Consider the following 23,948-nt stretch of genomic DNA (forward strand, 5'->3'; position numbering starts at 1 on the left):
CTTCTTGAAGGATCCCAGGGTGTCAGCTTCAACAACATTACTGGGGAGTTGATTCCAGACCCTCACAATTCTCTGTGTAAAAAAGTGTCTCCTATTTTCTGTTCTGAATGCCCCTTTTTCTAAACTCCATTTGTGACCCCTGGTCCTTGTTTCTTTTTTCAGGCTGAAAAAGTCCCTTGCGTCGACACTGTCAATACCTTTTAGAATTTTGAATGCTTGAATTAGGTCGCCACGTAGTCTTCTTTGTTCAAGACTGAACAGATTCAATTCTTTTAGCCTGTCTGCATATGACATGCCTTTTAAGCCCGGAATAATTCTGGTCGCTCTTCTTTGCACTCTTTCTAGAGCAGCAATATCTTTTTTATAGCGAGGTGACCAGAACTGAACACAATATTCAAGATGAGGTCTTACAAGTGCATTGTACAGTTTTAACATTACTTCCCTTGATTTAAATTCAACACTTTTCACAATGTATCCGAGCATCTTGTTAGCCTTTTTTATAGCTTCCCCACATTGCCTAGATGAAGACATTTCTGAGTCAACAAAAACTCCTAGGTCTTTTTCATAGATTCCTTCTCCAATTTCAATATCTCCCATATGATATTTATAATGTACATTTTTATTTCCTGCGTGCAGTACCTTACACTTTTCTCTATTAAATGTCATTTGCCATGTATCTGCCCAGTTCTGAATCTTGTCTAGATCATTTTGAATGACCTTTGCTGCTGCAACAGTGTTTGCCACTCCTCCTACTTTTGTGTCGTCTGCAAATTTAACAAGTTTGCTTACTATACCAGAATCTAAATCATTAATGTAGATTAGGAATAGCAGAGGACCTAATACTGATCCCTGTGGTACACCGCTGGTTACCACACTCCATTCTGAGGTTTTTCCTCTAATCAGTACTTTCTGTTTTCTACATGTTAACCACTCCCTAATCCATGTACATGTGTTTCCTTGAATCCCAACTGCGTTCAGTTTGAGAATTAATCTTTTGTGCAGGACTTTGTCAAAAGCTTTCTGGAAATCTAAATAAACCATGTCATATGCTTTGCAATTATCCATTATCGATGTTGCATCCTCAAAAAAATCAAGCAAGTTAGTTAGGCACGATCTCCCTTTCCTAAAACCATGTTGACTGTCTCCCAGTACCCTGTTACCATATAGGTAATTTTCCATTTTGGCTCTTATTATAGTTTCCATAAGTTTGCATATAATAGAAGTCAGGCTTACTGGTCTGTAGTTACCTGGTTCAGTTTTGTTTCCCTTTTTGTGGATCGGTATTACGTTTGCAATTTTCCAGTCTGTCGGTACCACCCCTGTGTCAAGAGACTGCTGCATGATCTTGGTTAGCGGTTTGTAAATTACTTCTTTCATTTCTTTGAGTACTACTGGGAGGATCTCATCCGGCCCAGGGGATTTGTTTATTTTAAGAGCTCCTAGTCCCTTTAACACTTCTGCCTCAGTTATGCTAAAGTTATTTAAAACTGGATAGGAACTGGATGACATGTGGGGCATGTTGTCAGTATCTTCCTTTGTAAAAACTTGTGAAAAGTAATCATTTAACATATTTGCTATTTTTTTTTCTTCCTCTACGATTTTGCCATTTGTATCTCTTAAACATTTAATCTCCTCTTTGAATGTTCTCTTGCTGTTGTAATATTGGAAAAACATTTTGGAATTGGTTTTAGCTCCCTTAGCAATGTTCATTTCTATTTCTCTCTTGGCCTTTCTAACTTCCTTTTTGACTTGCATTTGCAGTTCTGTGTACTCTTTCTGTGTACTTTCTTTTTGGTCCTTTTTTAATGCTCTGTAAAGTGCCTTTTTTCGCTGAATATTTTTTTTAATTGATCTATTAAACCATTTTGGCAATTTAGTTTTACATTTAGATTTGTCTACTTTAGGGATATAATTGTTTTGCGCCTCTAGTACTACGTTTTTGAAGAACAACCATCCTTCTTCTGTGGGTGTTTTCTCTATTTTACTCCAATCTACTTCTGTTAGTCTCTGTTTCATACCTTCATAGTTTGCTTTTCTAAAATTGTAAACCTTAGCTTTAGTCTTTACTTTTGAGGATTTAAAAAACACTTCAAATGAGACCATGTTGTGGTCTGAGTTTGCCAGTGGTTCTCTGACCTCTGTTTTAGTTATTCTATCTTCGTTATTTGAAAAGACTAAATCAAGGCATGCCTCCCCTCTAGTGGGTGCCTTCACAAATTGTGTTAGGAAGCAGTCATTTGTCATTTCCACCATTTCTATTTCATCCTTCGCGCTACCCACCGGGTTTTCCCATTTTATTTGGGGGAAGTTGAAATCCCCCATTAGTATGGCTTCTCCTTTGCTACACACATTTCTAATGTCATTGTATAACAGATTATTGTGCTCACCGTCTGAATCTGGCGGTCTATAGCATGCTCCTATTATTATGCCTTTTGAATTTTTGTCTGTTATTCTGACCCATATTGATTCGGTTTTATTTTCTTTGTCCAGGTTTAACACCTGGGCTTCAAGACTGTTTCTTATGTATAGCGCTACCCCTCCTCCTCTTCTGTCCTGCCTGTCTTTCCTATACAGTGTATACCCACAAATATTATATTCGTCCCCATCACTCTCAGATAACCAAGTTTCTGTAACACCTATCACATCATAGTTACCTGTTAGTGCAGTAGCTTCAAGTTCTAGAATTTTGTTTCTGATACTTCTAGCATTTAGATAAATACATTTAATGGTTGTCTTACCTGAGTTGTTGTTCTTGTTTTGATGCGGTCTCCCTTCTGTTTTTTTGTTGATTTCTCCCCCCTTCCTTTCTAGTTTAAAAGTTTAGGAGGGGTCAAAACCCATCAAATACTTTATTTTTATTTTTGTTCTGCATATCTCCTTTTCCAGAAGCGGAACACTGGACACTTAAGAGGAGAAATCCATATAGAACCTCCTGATCCAGCCATCAGATGAAGACAGCTGATGAGGACAAGGAGGCTTGATTGACCCCATTAGAGGGAGGCAGCAGAGGTCAGGAGCACATCATGAGGTTCAGCCACTGTGCAGATATTACCAAGGTGGACCCCAAGGACAGGATGTGGAAACTGAGGCCCCATATGGAGATGAAAAAGATAGTTCTTCCTCACTTCAAGCCTGAACAACAGCTCCACTTCCATGAGTGCATGGTGGCCTACTGTGGTCACCATGGTTGCAAACAACTTCTGCATGGGAAACCAATCTGCTTCAACTAATCTCTGTTAAATTATATTCCAAACTCAGGACTGTGTAATACAGTACTGTGGCAAGCAAAGTTGTTATTTTACTGGAGACGAAAACACTAAATGCACCCTATTTGAGAGAAATTAGCACATTTTATAGAAATTAAGGTGACTGCTATTTTTTTATGTAATTATGGAGCCGGCAAGTGGCTCTTCTACATCTTGTCCTCCTAAGAGGCCAGGGCTGGAGTGGGTGTGCTTGTTACTAGCAGCTCCATCCACATTGTGTCCTGTTGAGAAGAAGGAAACGTTCCATGAGATAAGGAATTTCCCAGCTTCCAGGAGGGCACTTGGAATTTGGGTAATGAATTTAATGGGCATACAGTATATAATCATAATATATTGTATAATAATCATCCATGTGAAGTATGGGGAACAAATCAAACATGTTTGATTTGTTTCACAGTTATGGTGTGTGTCAGTTATTGTACACAGAATTGTGTATTTAGTGTTTTCTTTCCTTGTCATTAAATACTTTTTTGTGTTTTTGTCATAAACGGTGGTACCAAAAAAATAGACTTTTACATCTTTGAAAATTATAACTCTGTTTAAGCTGTATGCAATCCTTAATTAATATAAAAATCTGTTAGTTGGGATTTCTGTGACGTATATTTTTCATGTGATAGAATAGAGTCATTCAGGTTGCCTTAAAAATGAGACAAGCCCCTGAGCCAGAACAACTTTGAATTGACCTGTTTGTGATGTTTTCAGTTGTGTTTATTAAAATGAATATTTCTTCCTATTCCATTCTCATTTTAGATAATACACACATACAAATGACCTCCATATCCCTGAAAAATCATGATTGCTCATCAAAATTAACATTTGGGGCAGATTTGTATATGGTCCCTGAGTAAGAATTCTGAGTTTAGTTTTTCTAGTTTTGAAACTTTAGAGCAGCTGAATCTATCCCCAAAAGTAAGCTGTTTTTTCCAGAGAAGCTTTGTTAGAGTGTGCTAAAAGGGAGGTGCTAGAAGAAGCAGGGCTTCACCTGAAGAATGTTTGTTACACATCTGTAGTGAACTCCATCAAATTAGAAGAGTACCACTATATCAGCTTAAAAACAAGAGAATTGGATACAAGCTACCCACCCAAACCAGTGAATTTAGAGCCTGAGAAGAATGAAGGTATGGATGTATGTATATGTACTTTTTAATTTATGTTTTCAATCACTTTCTTTGGAATACATACAATGCTCAGGTCACTTGACCAGTTCTCAGTTCCTGAGGACAAAGTATGTTCTTTAGAACAGTGGTTCCCAAACTGGGGGCTGCAGCACATGCAGAAATATTGACACTGCCAAAGCAATGTTGATCATGCCAAGAGATTAATTCATTTATGTTAGCGCTTCGTTTACATGAGCACTTACTCATTTGATGCCAGCTCTATAACAAAAGGCAAAGCTTTGTAAGATGGGAATTTTCTCTACAGGTAAGTGAAAAAAAAAAACCAACTTACTGTGGAAGTGATTTCATCTTCAATGGAACTACCAATGAGTATAGTTGCAGAAATGAATTTCACATATATTGAATCCTGTCTTTAAACAATATAATCTTGGAGGCAAATGTACATTAAAAAGCAAAGGTGAACAAAATAGGCCTACAAAGGATTCAGTGCACACAGAAAAATAAGAATATGGCAATAGGCAAGTTCATTACTGCAAACACACAGCATTAAACAGTTTCCATCGTATATTTAGTTTCACAAGTAGGCAACATCCCTTGTCCATTATAATCTTCATTTCAAATACCTGTGCTGACATACTTAATAGTGAATACAGAAACATCTTTAAACTATCAAAATGGGATTTCTATTTTATTATGTTACAAATAACTTTTGTGTATAGGAGGGTTAAGAGAAGCAGGTATATCTTGATCTGAAGCTCTCCTTTTATGTAAATATTTTACACCGGACAACTGAATTGATCTGAAGCACCTTGTTTCCAATTGGACCTAAGCTTGCCTACTGAGAAGTTTCCCTACGCTGTCGACTTCACACATTTGAGTTGTATGTCTTTGTTCCTATACTTTGTATGGTTCACACAGATATATGCAATTCAGCAGCAACTTTCTTCTATTAACTTAAAACATGATCTCTGTAATAGGATGGACCTGGATAAAATGGGAAGACTTCCCACCAGACAGCTAGCTTTTCCTGCCTTTAGCCTGCCTGAAAAAACAACTGTTTGACATCTCACAACAGAACACCAACTCAACAATAGATATCGGTGCTGTATTCGTACATCAGAGTGCTGGTTAATGTATTGCAGGCCAATGTGTTTACCTACATGTTAATGCATTATGAACATGTCCCCATATGTTAAATGCATTGTATCACTGCTGTTTTAAATTAAACAAATGCTGTAATGTGAATTGAATTACCACAGTGAATGTACAGTCTGATGTTTCAATACCAATTACAGGGCATAGTTGTAACCCCATGCAATAAACCTTGGATAGGGTAACTTATGTATTAACGGTGGAATCTTAAAATGACAAGGGAAGTGACAGCCAAAAATGACACTTCATGTATACCGATTCCTTGTAGACCCACTTATGCTCATTAAGAACATTTTTCATCTTTACATACTTTTTTTTTTTTTTAAATGGAAGTGCCATCTTTAACCAGTACCAGTTTTATTAAGTAATCATCATAATGCTAAACATAATCAAACTATAGAGTAACAAAGTACAAACAGAATTACCTTCAAAATTAGCAAAAAGGCAAAATTCTGATATGAAACAATTTCCATAGCAAATATTAAGTTTTACCATCTTAAAAGAACCTTAACTGTTTAACAGTGGGTCAGTGTGCACATGGAACAGTTATTTAAGGAAAGCTTTTCTAACTAATACACTGGATAGTTGGTATCATGATTATTTAACTTAAAGCATTAACATAGGTTAACACCAACCCTTCTTGCAAACATAACTGCATCTGTAATGTAAAGTTTGAGGAATATTAAATGTAGTTTAGCTCATCACTTTGTTTACTTTACTATATATAACTCTATAAAAAAAGCCATATTTTCTGCTTTTAGTCCGTATTTACATTTTTCATTAACAAAATTATGTATCCTTGTGACTTCACTCAAGCCTCTCTGCTCTGCATTAGCAGCTAACTTACTGTTAGAATACAGTCTGTGCTGGTTCTAGTGGAACTTGTTCATCACATTTTGATACACCTTCAATTGTACAAATTTAATTCAATGTCTGGATTATTTTTATCTTCAACTCAATTTACAAAGTAGGAAAATGTCACAATTGACATATTCCAGTACTATTTACAAATTCCAGACTAATGCAGACCACTTCAGTAGAAAAGCTATCACCACTAGATACTATTTTGAAATAGTAACTTAACCGAATGCATCCTATCTGTTGCATATTATCCACTTCAGTACAAAGAATTTAAGTTCCTTGGGTGCTACTAACTATAACAACATCATGCACCATCAAATCAATGAACCATTCTCCAATGAACTCATACCTGAAGCAGGGTATTCTTAAGTGTCTGTTTAGTACTGCCCTGTCTCTACTGAAGCTGTGTTTAATAGGAGATAATGGGCCTTTGTTTATTGGCTCTTTTAGCTCAATGTACTGCAAGGCAAAAGATCAGTATCAATGTGTGTTTAAATAGTCAGTTTACAGCGGAGTCCAGTATGCTTTTCCAACTGCAGCCATTTTCACTCCCTTCTGCAACAGGGAAAAGTTTAATAGCAGTTTCTGCTCAGCTGCTAAAATGCAGTTAGTAAGTCCCGAGTCCATTGCACGCTCTCTCTCCTCACTTTCCTTTACATCTAGTCTGAATCGCTGCTGCTGCTGGAGGAGTCTGTGGACATCGCCTCCACATCATCCTCATTCTCCTTGTTGTGTCCCGGAGGCTCCAGCATGAAGTGATTGCTGTGGTTCGGAGGTAGCATGTTCATAGACATATCACTCGACTGCCACAGGTACTGCGGCGTCAACACATCTGAAAGACAGGAGCTACGGTTAGGAGAGCTTTCACACGGGCAGACAGGGTGGCAAAGCTTACTTGTGGGTTCTCTGCGTTTGGTATGGTCAAGTGATTTAGCTTCTTAACTAGTTTCAGAACTGAACAGGTATGTCAGTGATGTACACCCCCAGTCATAGCTGCAAATCAAAATAAGAGCCATTGGTATCCTGAAAAAGTACATCAGTATCTACAGCCACTGTGTGCCCCTTCAGAAAAAGGTGCCTCCATACACCTCAATAAACCTGTGTAACAGAATGTCCTTTTAAAATCAGGACTGGGTAAGCCATTCCTTCAATGAATGCATCTGAAATGTCACAGTTGTATGTATGGCCACATCCACAATACCACAGTGGGGAGTAAAAGGAGAAAACTATTTTTAAGCCTACTGGGAATAGGGACAACCAAAAATTGCGGTTTGATTAGAAAAATATCTACACATCGAAATAAAATTGGAAAGACCAAACTGGTCATTGAACATATCTTGTGTCCTAATGTCTAAAAACCAGCAGTCAACAAATGTAGAGCCAGTGGCTAAAATACCTACCCAAGCATATTTTTAAAAACTGCAGCTATGCAAACGCATGATAGCCAGATATAAAAAAAATAATACAATAAAACAAAGCAAAGCAATTAGAAAATGACCTGGTAATCTCCCAGCAGCCAGTGCATCCCCAGGCAGGTGTCCATTGACACCACTGGTAGGGAGGTTACTCATCTGTCCCAACAACCCACCCCTCATCTCCAGGTCAGTCGGGTATGGTCTGCGGGGGTCACCTAATGAAAAGAAATAGAATATAAAATATCTTCCTCACATGTATTAAATACAAAACTAATAGGACTGTATAATACTTTGATTCAGAGTAGTGAATCATAGTTGGAAGTGTAGTAGTATTGTACAGGTAGTATAAATACAAATGTAAATTAACAGAAGCTGCTCATTTAAGATTCTTGTTGGATTGATTGTCTCTCGTGTGCTTAAAATAGGTAGTGTTTTGTGGGGTATTTTTACATTTAAGCACTTTTATACAGCCTGCTCTATTGATTTTGTACAGTAACTATAATTCCTCCCGTTTCAGCACGTGAACAATAAGGTGACGTTGGAGCATAATTCCAAACCATGGGCAGTTTAGCTGCACTGACAAAATGCACAATAGCTTTAAAGTTTAGTCTTAAGTTATGAAAGGGTAAAAATAAAAAAAATGCACTGGCTTGACTGACTATCGTTAGTTGTCAAACGATAAATGCATCAATACATCACCTCAGCCTTACATTTTATGCTTTCTTTTGCCATCTGGTGGCAGGACTAATGCAGTGCTGCTGATTCAACGCTGGTAGAAAAAAACAGCATTGCAAAGCTGTGATTTTTGCGCTCTCAAACTGCTACAGGCAAATAGCTGGCTGGGGCTACTGCATATCATTAGGGTTGTTTTGTAACTAAATTATTGAGGATTGCTAGAATGAACTTTCAAAAGCAAGTTCATAGAATTACAGAAAAATGCCAGACAACTCACCTGGCACCCATGTCAGAGGCGCACACACCGCATTACTGGCACTGATGCGGTGAGCATACTTGATAATTTCTTCAGAGGAGATGCTACCTGGAAAAAGAAATTGGAGAGAAAGACATAGCTAATTAGGAACAAAACCAGAAATGCACGAGGCAACGTTAAAATAAAAAGTCATGGTCTAAAACAGTTATGCTCACACATCTAACACATTCCAAATACTCCAAACTATTAGTCTCAACCTATGGCTATGTGTTTGCCTAATTCAAATGGTGTTCTCAATACCAACCTTTTCTTGCTTTTTCTATTGATTTTAGTTTTTCCTTTGCTTGATATACTGCAGTTGCCTAGAGATGGAGAAGAATTTATTTTCATTCATTTTAGAAACACTATACAGTACTTGTGAAAAAAAAGGAGTTGGATTCAATATAATGTATTAATAGTTCATTTGCACATTAGATAAAAATAAACAAAACTTTAATTCCTAAAGTTAACACATTATGGTCAATTTTACACCTGATCAAGCCAGTCCCCTGCCAGTTATCTATCCCTGTAGTGACCTACTATGTTTCATTGCAAAACAGGTGTTGTGATATTTAAGCATACCACAACACCCTGGCGTACCAGAAATTAACCTTAACAGAAATTAAAATTAACTAACATGTTGGTTTGTTTTTTTGGAAAAGCAAAAATGAACTCTGTCTGATCACAAGTATGTCCCCCTACCCAACTGTAAATTCAAGATTAGACAATCAGATTGATAAAAAAAAGTTGAAAAATAGCAGTATGTACAAAATACGATTAATCAATGAACTAATAACTTGAAAAGCGATTCTCCACATATCTGCAAAAATTGCAGAGCGGGTTAGATGAACCAGAGTCACCTCCATATATATACATATCCCCACAATCTGACAACTTGTTAATAATGGTAATAGCAAGTGAGCAATTGAGAAATGGCTCTCCAGATATTTGGAATAATGTGAAGTTGAGACACACTCCACTGTATAGTCTTCTTGCAGGAGATATTACTGGCAATGGTGTGCTGTGTAAACAAGCTCCAGCTGTATAGCAATTCTTGAAGTTTTTCCTCACTCACCAGTATGTGTTCAGCTTCTTTAAGCTGCTTCTGCAGCTGCTGGATGTCACTGTCCCTCTTCTCCACCTCCTTCTCCAGAAGTTGCATCTCCTGGTGGACTTTGCCCTGCTCCTGAGCCACCTTCATTAACTCCTGAAACTCCCCGTCCCTCTGCACCAATAACTCCAGGATCTGCAAAAACATTCCCTCTTAATACCATCTTTATTAAACACAGGTTAGAAAGCAAACAAAGAAATGATATTTAAAAACAGCACAGTTAGACACATGTGCTCCAAAAGATTACTAACCTACGATTTAAAACAAAATGTTAAACTGTCCCTGTTTTTATTGTGCTGATAATCTTGTGTGTGTTAACTCATGGTTTCAAATATTTGCAGGAAGCAATAGCAGTTTTTCCCATGTACTGTGGTGGGCCAACTTAAAATATTCCATAGTGCTCATAAAAAAAAAAAAAAAAAAAACTCTCCAAAAAGGTTATACCAGCGCTCCAGATAACGTTTTGGGTATGGGATTAACTTACTCTCTAAATTTAACATAGTAAAATGTACTTCAGGGGGTAAAATGCAACATGATCTTGAAGTCATGAGTAATCTCGATTAAATACTGTACAATCTTTAATGGTAATGGGATTGGCATTAAAAAGAGCCTTCCATTTTAACTGCAATGTTACAATGAACTCTTGTACAAAAACTTAGTATTAAAATAAAAATCAGAGCCAAAAGCTATTCTTACTCACTTTATTCACCACAGCCAATATGACTCGGAAGACAAGCACAGGAACAGAACGTATATTTCAACATTAAATTCTTAAACTAAGTGAACATGTTAAAACTTAAATATAAAGCCATGCAGATAAATACAAAATGAATTTTCCTTAAATAAATTATAAAACAGTTCGTTTAATATTACAGGCACCTTTTTAGCGGTTGTCTCTGACGAGGACTCCAGATGGATTCGTTGCTGCACTGAGGTGTTTACGCTACAACCCCTGTTTGTAGTTTCAAATTTCTTATCTTAGTGCGATTGGCTGCAAAGACAACATGGCTAGCCAGAGATTGGATAATTTTTTTTTTTTTTTTTTTTTTTTTTTTGTTTTTTTTTTTTTTTTTTTTTTTTTTTTTTTTTTTTTTTTTTAGCAGTTTCCTGCTGACTGAAGGCATTGTATTCTGGGAAATGTAGTTGTTAGTGGAAGTTTTTGGGGAGCCCAACAAGCTGTGCAGCAAAATTGCTATGCGTGTTTTTACGCATTAAGTTTAAATTCAGTCCATATTTTCGATTTTATAATCCTTAAAAACTGCAAGTACGCAGCTAATCTATACCGTTGATTCAAACCATATTATATTTTGACATATACCGTTCTCTCCGTACATCAATAGTACAGTAATTCCTATGAAAAGCCACAGACATCGTCATTTTCAACTTACTTGACTCTCCTCTCCAGGCTGTGGTAACTTCTGATTTCTTGATATCGCCAACATTTCGATCAATTCCCTGGGAATGTACGAAGTCTAGTCGTGTTTTCTTTTTTAAAGACATTTTTCTGAAAGCATTCAATATGCTGGAATATATCATATGGCCGTATCTATCAGACGTTAACAAGTTAATAAAAACTAACGAATTCGTTTACTTACTCTATTGTACCAACACATATTACACTGACCAAATATCCATGATGTCGTGTTTATTCTGGTTCTCAGATTTTACTCCAAATTCACATTACTTCATGGTTTACTAGGAACACTAAAACAAAGACTAGCCAGTTTGTATCTAAACACACATAAAACAAAACCATCCATTTAATTTAACCTTGGATTTTAAGTACATATATCACACGGCGTCTGGTTTCATTTGCAATCATTCCTCTGATTAAATCATTTAATTAATGAATGATATTTTAATTAATCTAATCAGTCGTGATAACTACAGTGAAGCATCCACATAAATGTAAACGTGATGTTTCACATTTGAAATCAGTATTTTTCTTACAATCTGGTTTATGGTATATGATATAGATAGATAGATAGAGATCGAGACATATGTATCTATCTATCTCTCTAGCTATAGAGAGATAGATATAGATATTCAGAGCTTTCTCTCAATATTTACCTTGATAACACCTCCACGTCGTCTAAAACACTCAATAATCCCTCTTTAGTAGATCTCTCAGAAACCGCCATGGCTGAGCGTTGTTTTTCCTGCGCAGGTCCACACCAACCAAATCAACAAGAAGAAGCGAGATGGAGAGAAGAAAAGCTACCAAGAGCAAAATGTGAAATACACATGGTGACAGCTAGTGTCGGAAGGGTACTACTGCACAGTGTTCCCGTGGTCAGGCGATTGGGTTTTATTGGCGCATTAAGTGCACCATATAGGACTTACTATAGTCACCTACCGGACGGGAGTATCAGTTATTTTTGATAAGATTTAAAAAATAAAACGACACCTAAAATTATACTTTCCTGTAGATTAATGTACTTAATTAGGGCTTCAGTGGCCCCTAGAATTGTTTCATGGTTTACTAGAAACACTAAAACAAAGACTAGCCAGTTTGTATCTAAACACACATAAAACAAAACCATTCATTTAATTTAACCTTGGATTTGAAGTACATATATCACATGGCGTCTGGTTTCATTTACAATCATTCCTCTGATTAAATCATTTAATTAATGAATGATATTTTAATTAACACACATTAATTTTAATGTGTGTGGTAGACGACTCTTTATATGGTAAACTGTTTTAAACCCCTGTCTTTTTATGTTTCTATAACGTCGTTGTCAGTCAGATGTAGTTTATGTGTGATCGCGGAGATTTATTTATATATTAAATGATTTTGCACGTCAAAATGCTGTCAACCTTTAATTAAAATGTTTCGGTAATACAGTCTAATGGCATGCTTCATCCATAATATTAGAATGACAAGGTCGTATTCTTATATTTTAATATTAGTATAGCTGTAACTTTACTACAGTTTAGACGTGGCAAAACGTAAGCCTACCAGTAGAAGTTTCTACATCAGGGGTCTCCAACCCCGGTCCTGGAGAGCTACTGTGGCTGCTGGTTTTTGTTTCAACCAATCTCTCACTTACTTACTTGAACCAATTATTGGCTTAATTAGTCAAGATTAACAGGTGTTCCAGATCTTTAGCCACTGATAATGTAAAGACACCCATAAAACCTGTTGGATAGGACCAGGGTTGGAGCCCCCTGCTCTACATGGTGTAAATATTGCCTAATTAACATTAGAGGTTAGTGTAACTGGCATTTAGATTTGTTGGGCATCAGTTCACCCCTAAAAGGTGTCAAATTAGTGAAGGCAAAGTCTAAAATAAACTTCTTAATGTAGGTTGTTATTGGAGACACCACAGGGATCCATCTGGCTATTCCACCTGTCTCATACAGGCCCACACTGCCCCATTCTCAAAACTAATGCCCTAAGTAAGGTCTTTTCCACAGCAAACAGCAGGGTTCTACTGTTCCAGGAAACATGCAGTGATGTGTCATGCTTACTGTGTGTAGAAATACTTAATCTTTTACCTTTGACTGAAAAACAACTTCTACGGGGCGTAGGAGGAGGCAGGCGTCGTGGCCATGGGTAGCATGTTCAGACCTCCCTAGCAGCACCATAAGAGTCGATCTGGCTTTTCATTCATTTGTTCATCTCCTATAGGACACACATTAAAATACAATTTAAATCTAGATCTATGGTATCTTTGTTTTCTAGCTCCTGCAACAGCCTGTGCAAAAAATGTTGATTAACTCTACTAGAATAATAATGATATAACATTTGTGGGGATCTTTGGAGGTCTGTATGTTCATTCATCTCTCTCTATTGCATGCTTACATTTTTGCATATACCTGGCGAATCGCTTATCAAATTGTGATTAAACATTGAATTGGTATAATTGCAGTATATATTTCATAATTGTCCAAAGTTTATGCAAACACACGGCCACTCCTACTTTCAAAATTAGATTATTAAGAATGTGAACACCCTACTAAAATGTGTACAGTATTCTGTACTGTACGGTAAGAAAAGCGCGCCTCTTGTGGTCATTTGAAGTTTCTACAGTATGTTTTCATAGACTGGAAGCTTCGCTTTCACAAAATCAGGCAGTCCGTGTTATAAACTGCGTCACTGCCAGTTGGAGGAGTAATCTAGTGAAGGGGTCTAAAGGTTTCTTTGCAATATTCAAACAATTTAGTGTCTTGATTTTTATATTTGTCGAGTCTACATTTGGCACGATGGTCAAAGTGTCGTTCAATTCGGCCCTTGCTCAGAAAGATGGGAAAAAGGAAGAAGAAAAGAGCGAAACTCTTATCATTCCTGAAGACAAGGTGAGCTGTGTTTTTGGTGCAAAACAAAAGCGGCACCATGGTGATTATTGTTACGTTCAAATACTGGTTAACACAGTTAATGTTGGGAATCAGATATTTCGTTTATAAATAGCCTTTATAAAAACGACAGGCGTCGACCCTGTTATAAAAATAAAAACGGAAGTTGCTTTTGTGTAAGTCGTTTAGGTTCAGAGTGTCGGATTACCATTTCTTAGGCTACATTTCTGTGAAGAATTGGTACCGAAAAACAACACGGCGCAGGGGTCTAAATTAGGATGATTTTAGATATCTGTAGAATTAAAACGATGCATTTAATGATTTAGTGTAACATCAAAGGCTGTACAGTTTAAATTTAACCGTGGTCTTTTTTCATAATGTTACAAGTCAAAAATGGCTGACTGTGGTAGTACAAAATTTGCTACAGTTGTTTTCGTTTCTTATCAGTACAGCTCAGCCTGAGTGAATGCAAGAGTCCTCTCAAGCAACACAGAGGAGACGTAAATAGCCGGACACACATGATCTTCTCACTATGTTTTCGAAATTCCAGAATATTTTAATAAAATTGTATATATTGGAATTTTTTTTTTTTAGAAATGTAATTTCATTCTTATCCTTTAAGAAATGTTATGCGATTTTGGAGTGACACGTTGGATAAAAGGTGTGACGAAATGTAATTTGTTAAAACTATCTGAACAACTTTGTACTGCTTTTTATCTTTATTACTAGTGGGTTAATCCATTTTTGTCTTAACCCAAGTTGGGTCAACCGTTTCCGGGAGTGCAAGCTTAGTCACAAGCACTTATATATATATATATATATATATATATATATATATATATATATATATATATATATATATATATATATACACACACACACACACACACACACACACACACACATATATATGTCGTTAAAGATTATTTTCCTTCAACTGATTGTGAACTGTATACATACAACTGTAAATCATAATGACGCTCTGATCATGCCATAACGTGTTCCATGTAAAATCTTACTGGTATTTCAAAGACCATTTTAGGAACTTCATATTAGCTAGGCTAAATAAAACCCACATGTGCCAGTGGCTTTCACTTTAATATCTGTCTGTATGACTGTTCTTAAGGAAAGATTCTCCAAGTCTGTTACAGTGACAGAATCTAGGGACAGACTTTTTACGTGCAGTTTATGAAAAATTCTGTTAAATTATTTTCAAACAAATGTTCCACATTCCACCAAGAGTTAATATGCTTTACTAAAAAAGATGGGGACTTATTTTAAAATAATACCACAACAATAATTAATTGTGATAAAGTATAGAGATAAGAAGTGGGAATACATCAGTTTAGTGAGAAATCAACCACAAATGCAAACATTCCAAATTAAATCCTATACACATTTTTTTTATTTCATTGAGGCTAGTACAAGACTCATATGTATGCTAATTGTATGTACTGTAAATAAAGATAATTTTAGTCTGTAGCACAGGCACACCATAGTTCTAAAATATATAATATATTAAATGGTAAAATGGCCCTAATTAGATTGTCTAAATCTCATCAGCTCACATTTGATAATACTTGGAACTTATAATTACAGTATTGTTTCTGCAGAGGAAATTCATCTTGTTGAGACACAACCCACAGTGAAATGAAATACTTGATATCCTGCCAGTGCTGGCTTCCTGTGATGGCAAATCAGCAAGTAGATCAAATGATACTTTTGGTTGGAGTGGAGTCATTTGCTAAGAGAAAACAGCTGAATAACATTCTGGGGCTATTTCCTCACATAATGCTCAAAATATTACTCCCTGCTATGTGCGCGCGCGTGTGTGTGTGTGTGTGTGTATATATATATATATGTCAGCTGCAACATAATTAGGGCTTCTCTCATTCTTTTTTTATTAATTTCTTTTTTCGTTGCTTATTTTGAGTATTTTTGAGTTTTAAGTAAATTATTGTTTTATGTGAGAACACATTACAAGTGTTCAATCACGTGAGCTACAGTGGTATGGGGAAGTGCTTGTTATCCGAAGAGACACACTTATAGGATTGTAATTCCTCTCTCCCCATCCGGCCCCAGATTTGAGTAAACTTTGCATGCTGATGATATTGCAGACAATTACCCTTTTTTGTACAGGCAGCTGTAAGCTGAGCTACAGGTAATAATGCTTGTTACATTTTGGTGAAACTGTGCATGTGCAAAATGTTTTCCACTGCTGGTCACACCTCCAACACAGGAAAAAAACATTGCAGTCAATTTTACATAGTTTAGCTCTGCTGATTTATCTAATTAAACGGTCAGTTTATAGCGATTAAGTGAAATACTGTAGGCAATTTCATGTAAACTAGCCATGATGAAATATTACCTATTAAATACCTATCTAGAAACTTTAGAAGTCTTGGTCTTAAGTAAGGGTGATTTGGGTCAGGGTGTTCAAGTGAAAGATTACCATAGATATCTATGGTGAACCACACTTTGCAGTATTAGCTAACTTTTTTTAATACTTTGTTATAATACAAAACATGATTGCATTTGTCAGGGTGTGGAATATACTGTGTTGGAAAACCCCTGGTATAATGCATGGCACTCACAGAAGTTCCATGAAAAAACAAATATGAAGAGAAAGCAGCTCATGGGATCATTCTTTTGATATCTGTTACATGATTCGTTTGTTTACAAATAACTGGACAGCTTTACCCAACATCTTATACATATTGATGATTCTGTATATTTAAAAAAATTGAAAAAGTTCTAATTTCAGTTGGCTAGACTTATACAAGTGCATTGTATTTTCCATTTAAGGTGAAAGGCTGTCTTACCAAAAGTTTATTAGAGGAAGTTTTAACTTGAATGGATTTCTTAAATCCATTAATTATTCATTTCATTGGGATTAGTTGGAACAGGGTAGAGAGTAGTGGTATTTCCAGCCAGAGCTGTTTGGATGATTAAAGTACTCCCTTGAGTTATATTCTGTTCCTTAGTTGTGTGGTTCTGCTTTTGGTAAAATGAACTATTTTTTATTGTCCTTAAGTTATAGAGTTAGGCTGGAGTAAAAGTTGTATGCTGCCTTTTTTAAACAACCAAATGAGCCTACACTCAAATCTCAAGTTCAGTTCAACAAAAGAACGCATTTCAAGACAAACAGTACAGACTTGCATTGGTTCAAACATATCGTGTCAAAGCTTAGGTAAACACAAAAGGATCTGTAGTTGATTATGATTTCTTTTAAGTACTGGAACACACTCCTCTGGGATTCAGGGACTTGCCTAATAGCTGTAGACACCCTTCAGTTAGGACACTGAAGAATTGATCCCTTTCCTGGATTGACTCTGCCTAGACGCAGTTCTCAAACAAACACTCCGGGGCAGGCTGGCCGCCTGCCTGTCAGGATGTTTGGTAAATCTCATTTAATTGAAATAATTCCAGGAGAGATCTGATGGACAGATGGGCATATGCCTTAGAAGCCATGAAGTTACTTTGTTACATATAATGGGCGCCTACATAATGGTGCCACCTATGTCGCATATTGCAGGGTTGAACTGAGTTGAAGGTGGAAATAGGTTCTGAGGTTTGAATACAAGATCAAGCCTGTGAATCAGTTTCTGTCAACAGCCTGTTTCAGCATAGTTCAACAGAACTTAACTGTTTGATGTGAAGTTACAACTGGATGGCTGACTAATGGGAACACTGTTTTTTTAAGCTAACATTAGGTGTTGCAAGATTAGTTGTGAAACAAGCCTTATGTAACACATTAGAAATGCATGACCCTAAGGGTCGGGACCATTTAAGGGTTTTTCATCCAAACTGCGAGTGAGAAGTCTAAGGCAGTACTATAAGTGACAGGAACAACTATTATATTCATATTATGTATGCTGTATATCTGTTTATTGGTTTATTTAATAAGGAATTTACTGTCCTCTCTCCATTTCCAAACATACTAACAGTAGTGTATTGCATTTTCTTTAATAGGCAGAGTAGTTCACCCTATATTATATAAAAAAAATAAATAAAAAATAAACAATAAGATACAAAAAAACCCTGCCAGTGCAGGCAAAAATGAATGTCCTCCAGCCTGCCAAGCGGAAGCTCTCATTCCGCCCATGGTCATTAGTGTTGCCAAGTAGTGTAGCGAGGAAGATGAGGGTACTGCAGGTCAGACCACAACTTGATCAGTTTAATCATGAAATAACAATTGAAAAAAAAATCCTATTTATAAGCTCCCTGCCTACACCACTGTGTGCTTCATCAAGTTTATCAATGGCAACATTAGACATGGATGTATAGCACAGATTTAAATTACTGCACAAGTTATTTATCCCTTTTAGTATTTTTCTCACAGTAGTTTTGTGTGAGGTGACTTTCATTGTTCTGTATAGTCACAGCAGACAGCAGCTATTGGAACTCTGTGCTCAAACTGATCGTGTTACAGCAGACGTGACACTCCTTAAAAGATTATAAGATTGATGTAAATTTAAATTGAGAGTTACAGTTCATGTACTATAAATTAACTAAGTGGTCTTCCAGCAATGAGTTTTCCTTGTGGATTTCCAATTTCCTAATGATTTGGCTAGGTTTCACACAATTGTTTCAGTCTTGCATCTGAAACAAAACCTTGCTACAGTACATGAACCATTTCTTAGAGGTGAAAGGAAACCACAGCTTTACACTGTTAAAATTGTTTTCATCCAGAGGCCGTTCACACAGGCTGTAATTGCAGACAAGTAAAAGTTTCCCTTTCTCAATAAATTATTTGTGACTGGCTGAGAGAGAGAATTCTTTACTGGGTAAAGTTAGTCGGTTTCTGGACATCGCCGGTTCGAATCCAGGCTATTCCTTTGCCCAGACGAGGACGGGAGCTCCCAGGGGGTGGCACGCAATTGGCCGAGCGCCGCCTGAGGGGAGGACATAGGTCGCCATGGTGTCCTTAGCTCACCACACACCAGCGACCCCTGTAGTCTGGCCGGGCGCCTTCGGGCTTGCCTATAAGCTGCCCAGAGCTGCGCTGTTTTCCGATGCTGTAGCTCTGGGTGGCTGCATGGTGAGTCTGCAGTGTGAAAAAAAGCGGTCGGCTGATGGCACATGCTTCTGAGGACAGCGTGTGCTCATTTTTGCCGCTCCGAGTCAGCGGGGGGTGGTAGCGATGAGCTGAGGTAAACAAAATAATTGGACGCTACTAAATTGGAGAGAAAACAACAAAAAAAACTAATTGGCGACTTTTAAAAAAAAAAAAAAAAGTTAGTCGGTTAACACAGTTTATTTGGCTCGGGCAAAATTTTAAGAGGGTGCATTGTGGTTCCTCTAGCTGAAACCATTATCTAAGTCCCGTATTAGCCTTTTTGGCACTGTATACAGGGTACATGCTTGAGATACATAACACCTAAAGATGGGACCACTTCTAATTTACTTTAATAGAAGTGATATTAGGGGCTCCGGAATAGCGCATCCGGTAAAGGCACTTTGCATGGAGTGCAGGATACGCCCCATAGCCTGGAGGTCGCTGGTTCAAGAACAGGCTATTCCACTACTGACCGTGGACGGGAGTTCCCAGGGGGCGGCGCCACACTCAGAAGCAGCCACACATACTACACATGTATTCATGGCAGAGTGTAAATGCTTTCTTTTGCATTCTACATTTGTTTTTCAGTTTGGCAAGTTAAAAAAGGGGGGGGGGCATTTTTTTCTTAAGAAAGGGAGGCCCACTATCAAAAAGTTTGGGAACCCCTGCTAGATAATATTGTAATAAAGGCATGTATTGTTTGTTTCATGATACAAGACCAAAAGCACAACATAGCTCATTGTAGTTCCCCAAATGATTCTCTCCCTCTCTCATTTAGTTTTGGAATTTTTTGTTTTTTTCTTTTTAACTGTTCATCCTTGAATGATCCTTTGATATTATTATGCATCATACAAGTAGACAGTCTGGATTACTTATTGTGTTGTGATATTAGTATATTGTTACCCCCTTAATCGTTGTGTTCATTTTTCACTCGCTCACATTGCTTTAAAATAAAAATGTAGATGGTGTTATTAATATGAAAAAGACCAGCAAAGGGATATATGTGTTGTAAAGTCCTGGGATGCCACTTGGTGGTGTTGAAAGAAGCCAGTCATTTAGGAAAAGTTAATTGCACTTTCTTGCAGACTTTTAATCTGTTTGTCTTTTTTTGATTGCAGGATCCTGAAGATGTGATTCATATCCGCCATCAGTCAAAAACCTGGTGCTGGTGCATGTGCCTTGGACTAGCTCTGATGCTGTCTGGTGTGGTAGTTGGAGGTGCCTATCTCTACAGATACTTCATGTATCCGGTAAACATTTACTTTTTGTGCATACTCTTTCCCAGACTCCATTATGGCAGATTTTCTGGGGTTTTCAGTGGTTAGTGCTAAACAGGGGCAGATATTAAAAAGAGGGCGATGATATGGGTAACTGTGCAGCTGCTTTTTCATCTCATCTTGTCAAGGGGTACAAACAAATGTAGCAGGGCAAGTCAAAAAAAATTGGGAAAATATTACAAAGGAATATAAAGATTGATTAAAACATCAATTAAATTGTGTAAAGATAGTATATTTATCCAGCAATTTCTAGGCAATAGCATAAATAAACATGAATTAAAAGAGAAATGTAAAATGATAAAATAGACCCAGGTGAGTCAGTGGCTATTTAAACTCAGGATTGTTTTCTTAAGACTAGACTCTGACGCACTTAACATATAACTGTTCTTTGGTATTCTTAGAAAGGTGAAGGAATGTTCTTCTGTGGCGTGAAGTACCGTGAGGAAGATTATATGATCCCAAATGCTCCCAACCCATCTGCTCGTTTGCATGAGATTGAAGAAAGAATCCGTATTCTTGAGGAGGACCAAGTTGAGCTGATTAACGTCCCTGTCCCAGAGTTTGCAGATAGTGACCCGGCTGACATAGTTCATGATTTTCACAGAGTAAGAAATCTTATATTGCCTAAAGCAAATGTTCAGCTAATCTGTGTAATCAGCATCAGTAATAATGCAGAATATTTAAAGGATTATTGCATATCAAATAGAATTTACAAAATTTTTTTGCAGATGATCGGATGATTAAAATCATTTTTGACACTTAAAGCAACTGTTTAATATTGTGTTTTTTTCTGCTAGAGGCTTACAGCGTACCTGGATCTCAGTCTTAACAGATGCTATGTGATTTCCCTGAACACTTCTATTGTCATGCCACCAAGAGACTTCCTGGAGCTGCTGATTAACATCAAGGTAAGAGCCATGCATCCATGCCGTGATTAGTTCAGAAAGCTTCTCCTTGTTAATAACGAGTTGAGGTGGCTTAAAGTTTAGCCTTGTAGCCTTTTTGATAATTTTCTTGATTTAATCTTTTATTACAGGCTTTAATAGATACGTATTGTACAGCTATAGCAAAGACACAAACATATATATTTTGAGGTGCTGGCGTCTTATCATTTTATATAAATGATGGTGGATCTAAAACGGATCAGCCTTGTAAACTTTTTTTTTTTACACTTTGTAAACTTTTAAAGACTGAAGACTACCTAATACCCTGAAGCAGGGGTGCATAGTTCCAGTCCTTGAGGTCAGGAGCCCTCCTTGTCTATGTTCCACCTGTATCCTAAATTACCTATTGAACCAATTTAACCTCTCCCTGTTCTGAATCAGTATGTTTAATGACCTATAAAACCTGGAGGACTCCAAACCTTAGTTAAAAAGAGTGCTCTGGGTGCTGATTTTCCTAGATTCCTACTTTTTATGATGGCATTTGTTTTTATTATTATTACTAATGAATCAATAAACTGTTCCTGCAGGCTGGAACCTACCTGCCCCAATCGTATCTGATCCACGAGCAGATGATTGTCACTGACCGCATTGAAAATGTCGATCAGCTGGGCTATTTCATTTATAACCTCTGCCGTGGCAAGGAGACCTATAGACTTCAGCGCAGAGATGTTATTAGAGGTAAGCTGACAAAATGCACGTTGGTGTAATAGTTTAATGAAAGCTTAACTCCACAGTGATCAGGAAAAGGAGTGAAAATAGCTCTAATGAAAAGTATTAGAATGGCTTTTAAAACACAAACAACTCAGATTTACATTTTAAAAAGGAAGACTGCTGATGTTGTATACACATTTTAATGGCTGTATGTTTTGCTGAGCATTTACTCTCTAGTGTCTGTTTATAAGCCACTGGTCTATGGAATATAACAAATTAACATTAAAAATAATACAGTTGCATGGATAACTGGTAGCATAAACATAATAAACATAATTAGTCAAAAGTTATAACTTGGCAAAAAAAATTTAAGCTTCTCATAGTTGATTGTAAATAATGTAATTTTTTTTGTTGTTTTTTGGGTTTTTTTATAAATGCTGTAGTCTAATATGCATATTTTGTTTCTTTGAAAATAGGCATTCAGAAGCGTGAGGCTTTGAACTGCCACACAATTCGTCACTTTGAGAACAGGTTTGCTGTCGAAACTGTCATCTGTGAGAAGTAGTGCACAGAACTACTGAAGTGACAGCTTGCTGTTGAAAAACCACACTTTTTTTTTTTAACTTTTGTGTGCAGTGATTGGGTTTTTAATCCTGTTTTTTCAGTTTTGTTGCTTTTTATTTTTTAATGAACTGGTAATGTAAACAGGGTTGTGTTGTAAAACTTCCCTTACTCATCTCGTAGATAATATTAGCACCAACTAGCTATTGAGAAGTTATTTTGTCAAGTGTTATGTTTTTAATTATTTTTAATAATAAAAAATAAAAAAATAGCGGCAATATTAAAAACAATGGTATTTACATCTTATCTATTTTTGGGAAGTTTCATTTTCAGGGTTTAACTGCTTGTTTGATTAATGTAACTTTAAATGGAAGCCAAGTGAATTAGAATGGACTGGGCAATATTAAGCTATCTGTATTTTAAAAATGCAAAGTAATCGAAAAAAAAGTGCAATTCACATCAATCTCACCTTTTTTTTAAGGTTTTATGTTTTACTTATTTGCTGTAACCAATAAGATACCACGAAGCATTTGGAAAATATATAGGTTACGTATAGTACTAATTTGTATATAATCTTCCTTCTGTGTAAAAGGTAACTTATACCACAATAAATCTTGGACACAATCCTTTCTCTTTTTTTTTTTTTTTTTCCCCCAGAAATGATGAAACTGAAATTATTTTTTTACTATTAGTTATTGAGATTATCAGAATCTGGGAGTATGTGCTCATATGTCACACATTTGTATATATCTAGAGAATTTGTTACATAATGGGTGGCACATGGTGTGGTGGTTAGTGCTGTTTCTTCACAGCTCCACGGTTCGATTCCGGCCTCATGTCTGTCTGTGAAGTTTGCATGTTCTCCCCATGTTCGCGTGGGTTTTTTCTGGGTAATCCAGTTTCCTCCGTCCAAGACATGCTGGCTAGGTGGATTGGCCTCTCTAAATTGTCCCTTAGTTGCCCTGCGATGGACTGGCGTCCCATACAAGATGTAGTCCTGCCTTGCGGCCTGTGTCTGTGTCTGTCCCGGGTTAGGCTCTGGCTCACCGCGACCCTCTATAGGATTAAGCAGTTACAGGTGATAGATGGTTACATAATTTAATCTGACCAAGGACATACTTGGACAGTGCAAAGTCTGAATATGCCTGTAGGAATTAACTATTGGGGAATCTGTTACCAGTCTTACTGGAATAATTGTTTAAGTGAACAAGGAGATTACTGTGTCGGTATCTCCACTATACTTTACTGCTGGACCAAATGA

General features: G+C 36.9%; 2 protein-coding genes across 3 annotated transcripts; one reads left to right on the top strand and one right to left on the bottom strand.

Moving 5' to 3' along the window:
- Nucleotides 1-4,788: 4,788 nt before the first annotated feature.
- LOC121328111 (mediator of RNA polymerase II transcription subunit 4-like) lies at nucleotides 4,789-12,149 on the bottom strand. 2 transcript variants are annotated; one of them, XM_041272609.1, is made up of 7 exons: nucleotides 11,964-12,149; nucleotides 11,282-11,348; nucleotides 9,858-10,028; nucleotides 9,048-9,105; nucleotides 8,765-8,851; nucleotides 7,896-8,027; nucleotides 4,789-7,229 (listed from the first exon to the last, which is right to left on the bottom strand). In XM_041272609.1, the coding sequence occupies exons 1-7, from the start codon at nucleotides 12,032-12,034 to the stop codon at nucleotides 7,057-7,059; spliced, it is 759 nt and encodes a 252-aa protein (XP_041128543.1). In that variant the 5' UTR covers nucleotides 12,035-12,149; the 3' UTR covers nucleotides 4,789-7,056. The 2 variants fall into 2 exon arrangements, with proteins under 2 accessions (XP_041128543.1, XP_041128544.1); XM_041272610.1 differs by having other exon boundaries at nucleotides 11,282-11,397; nucleotides 11,964-12,043.
- A 1,800-nt stretch (nucleotides 12,150-13,949) lies between these two features.
- Nucleotides 13,950-23,311, top strand: LOC121327942 (integral membrane protein 2B-like). The gene is made up of 6 exons (XM_041272306.1): nucleotides 13,950-14,198; nucleotides 20,373-20,504; nucleotides 20,933-21,136; nucleotides 21,329-21,439; nucleotides 22,003-22,153; nucleotides 22,603-23,311. The coding sequence occupies exons 1-6, from the start codon at nucleotides 14,106-14,108 to the stop codon at nucleotides 22,689-22,691; spliced, it is 780 nt and encodes a 259-aa protein (XP_041128240.1). The 5' UTR covers nucleotides 13,950-14,105; the 3' UTR covers nucleotides 22,692-23,311.
- The last annotated feature ends 637 nt before the right edge of the window (nucleotides 23,312-23,948 follow it).

The sequence above is a fragment of the Polyodon spathula genome, chromosome 15 (genome assembly GCF_017654505.1).
Source record: "Polyodon spathula isolate WHYD16114869_AA chromosome 15, ASM1765450v1, whole genome shotgun sequence".
In the NCBI taxonomy this organism is placed as follows: domain Eukaryota; kingdom Metazoa; phylum Chordata; class Actinopteri; order Acipenseriformes; family Polyodontidae; genus Polyodon; species Polyodon spathula.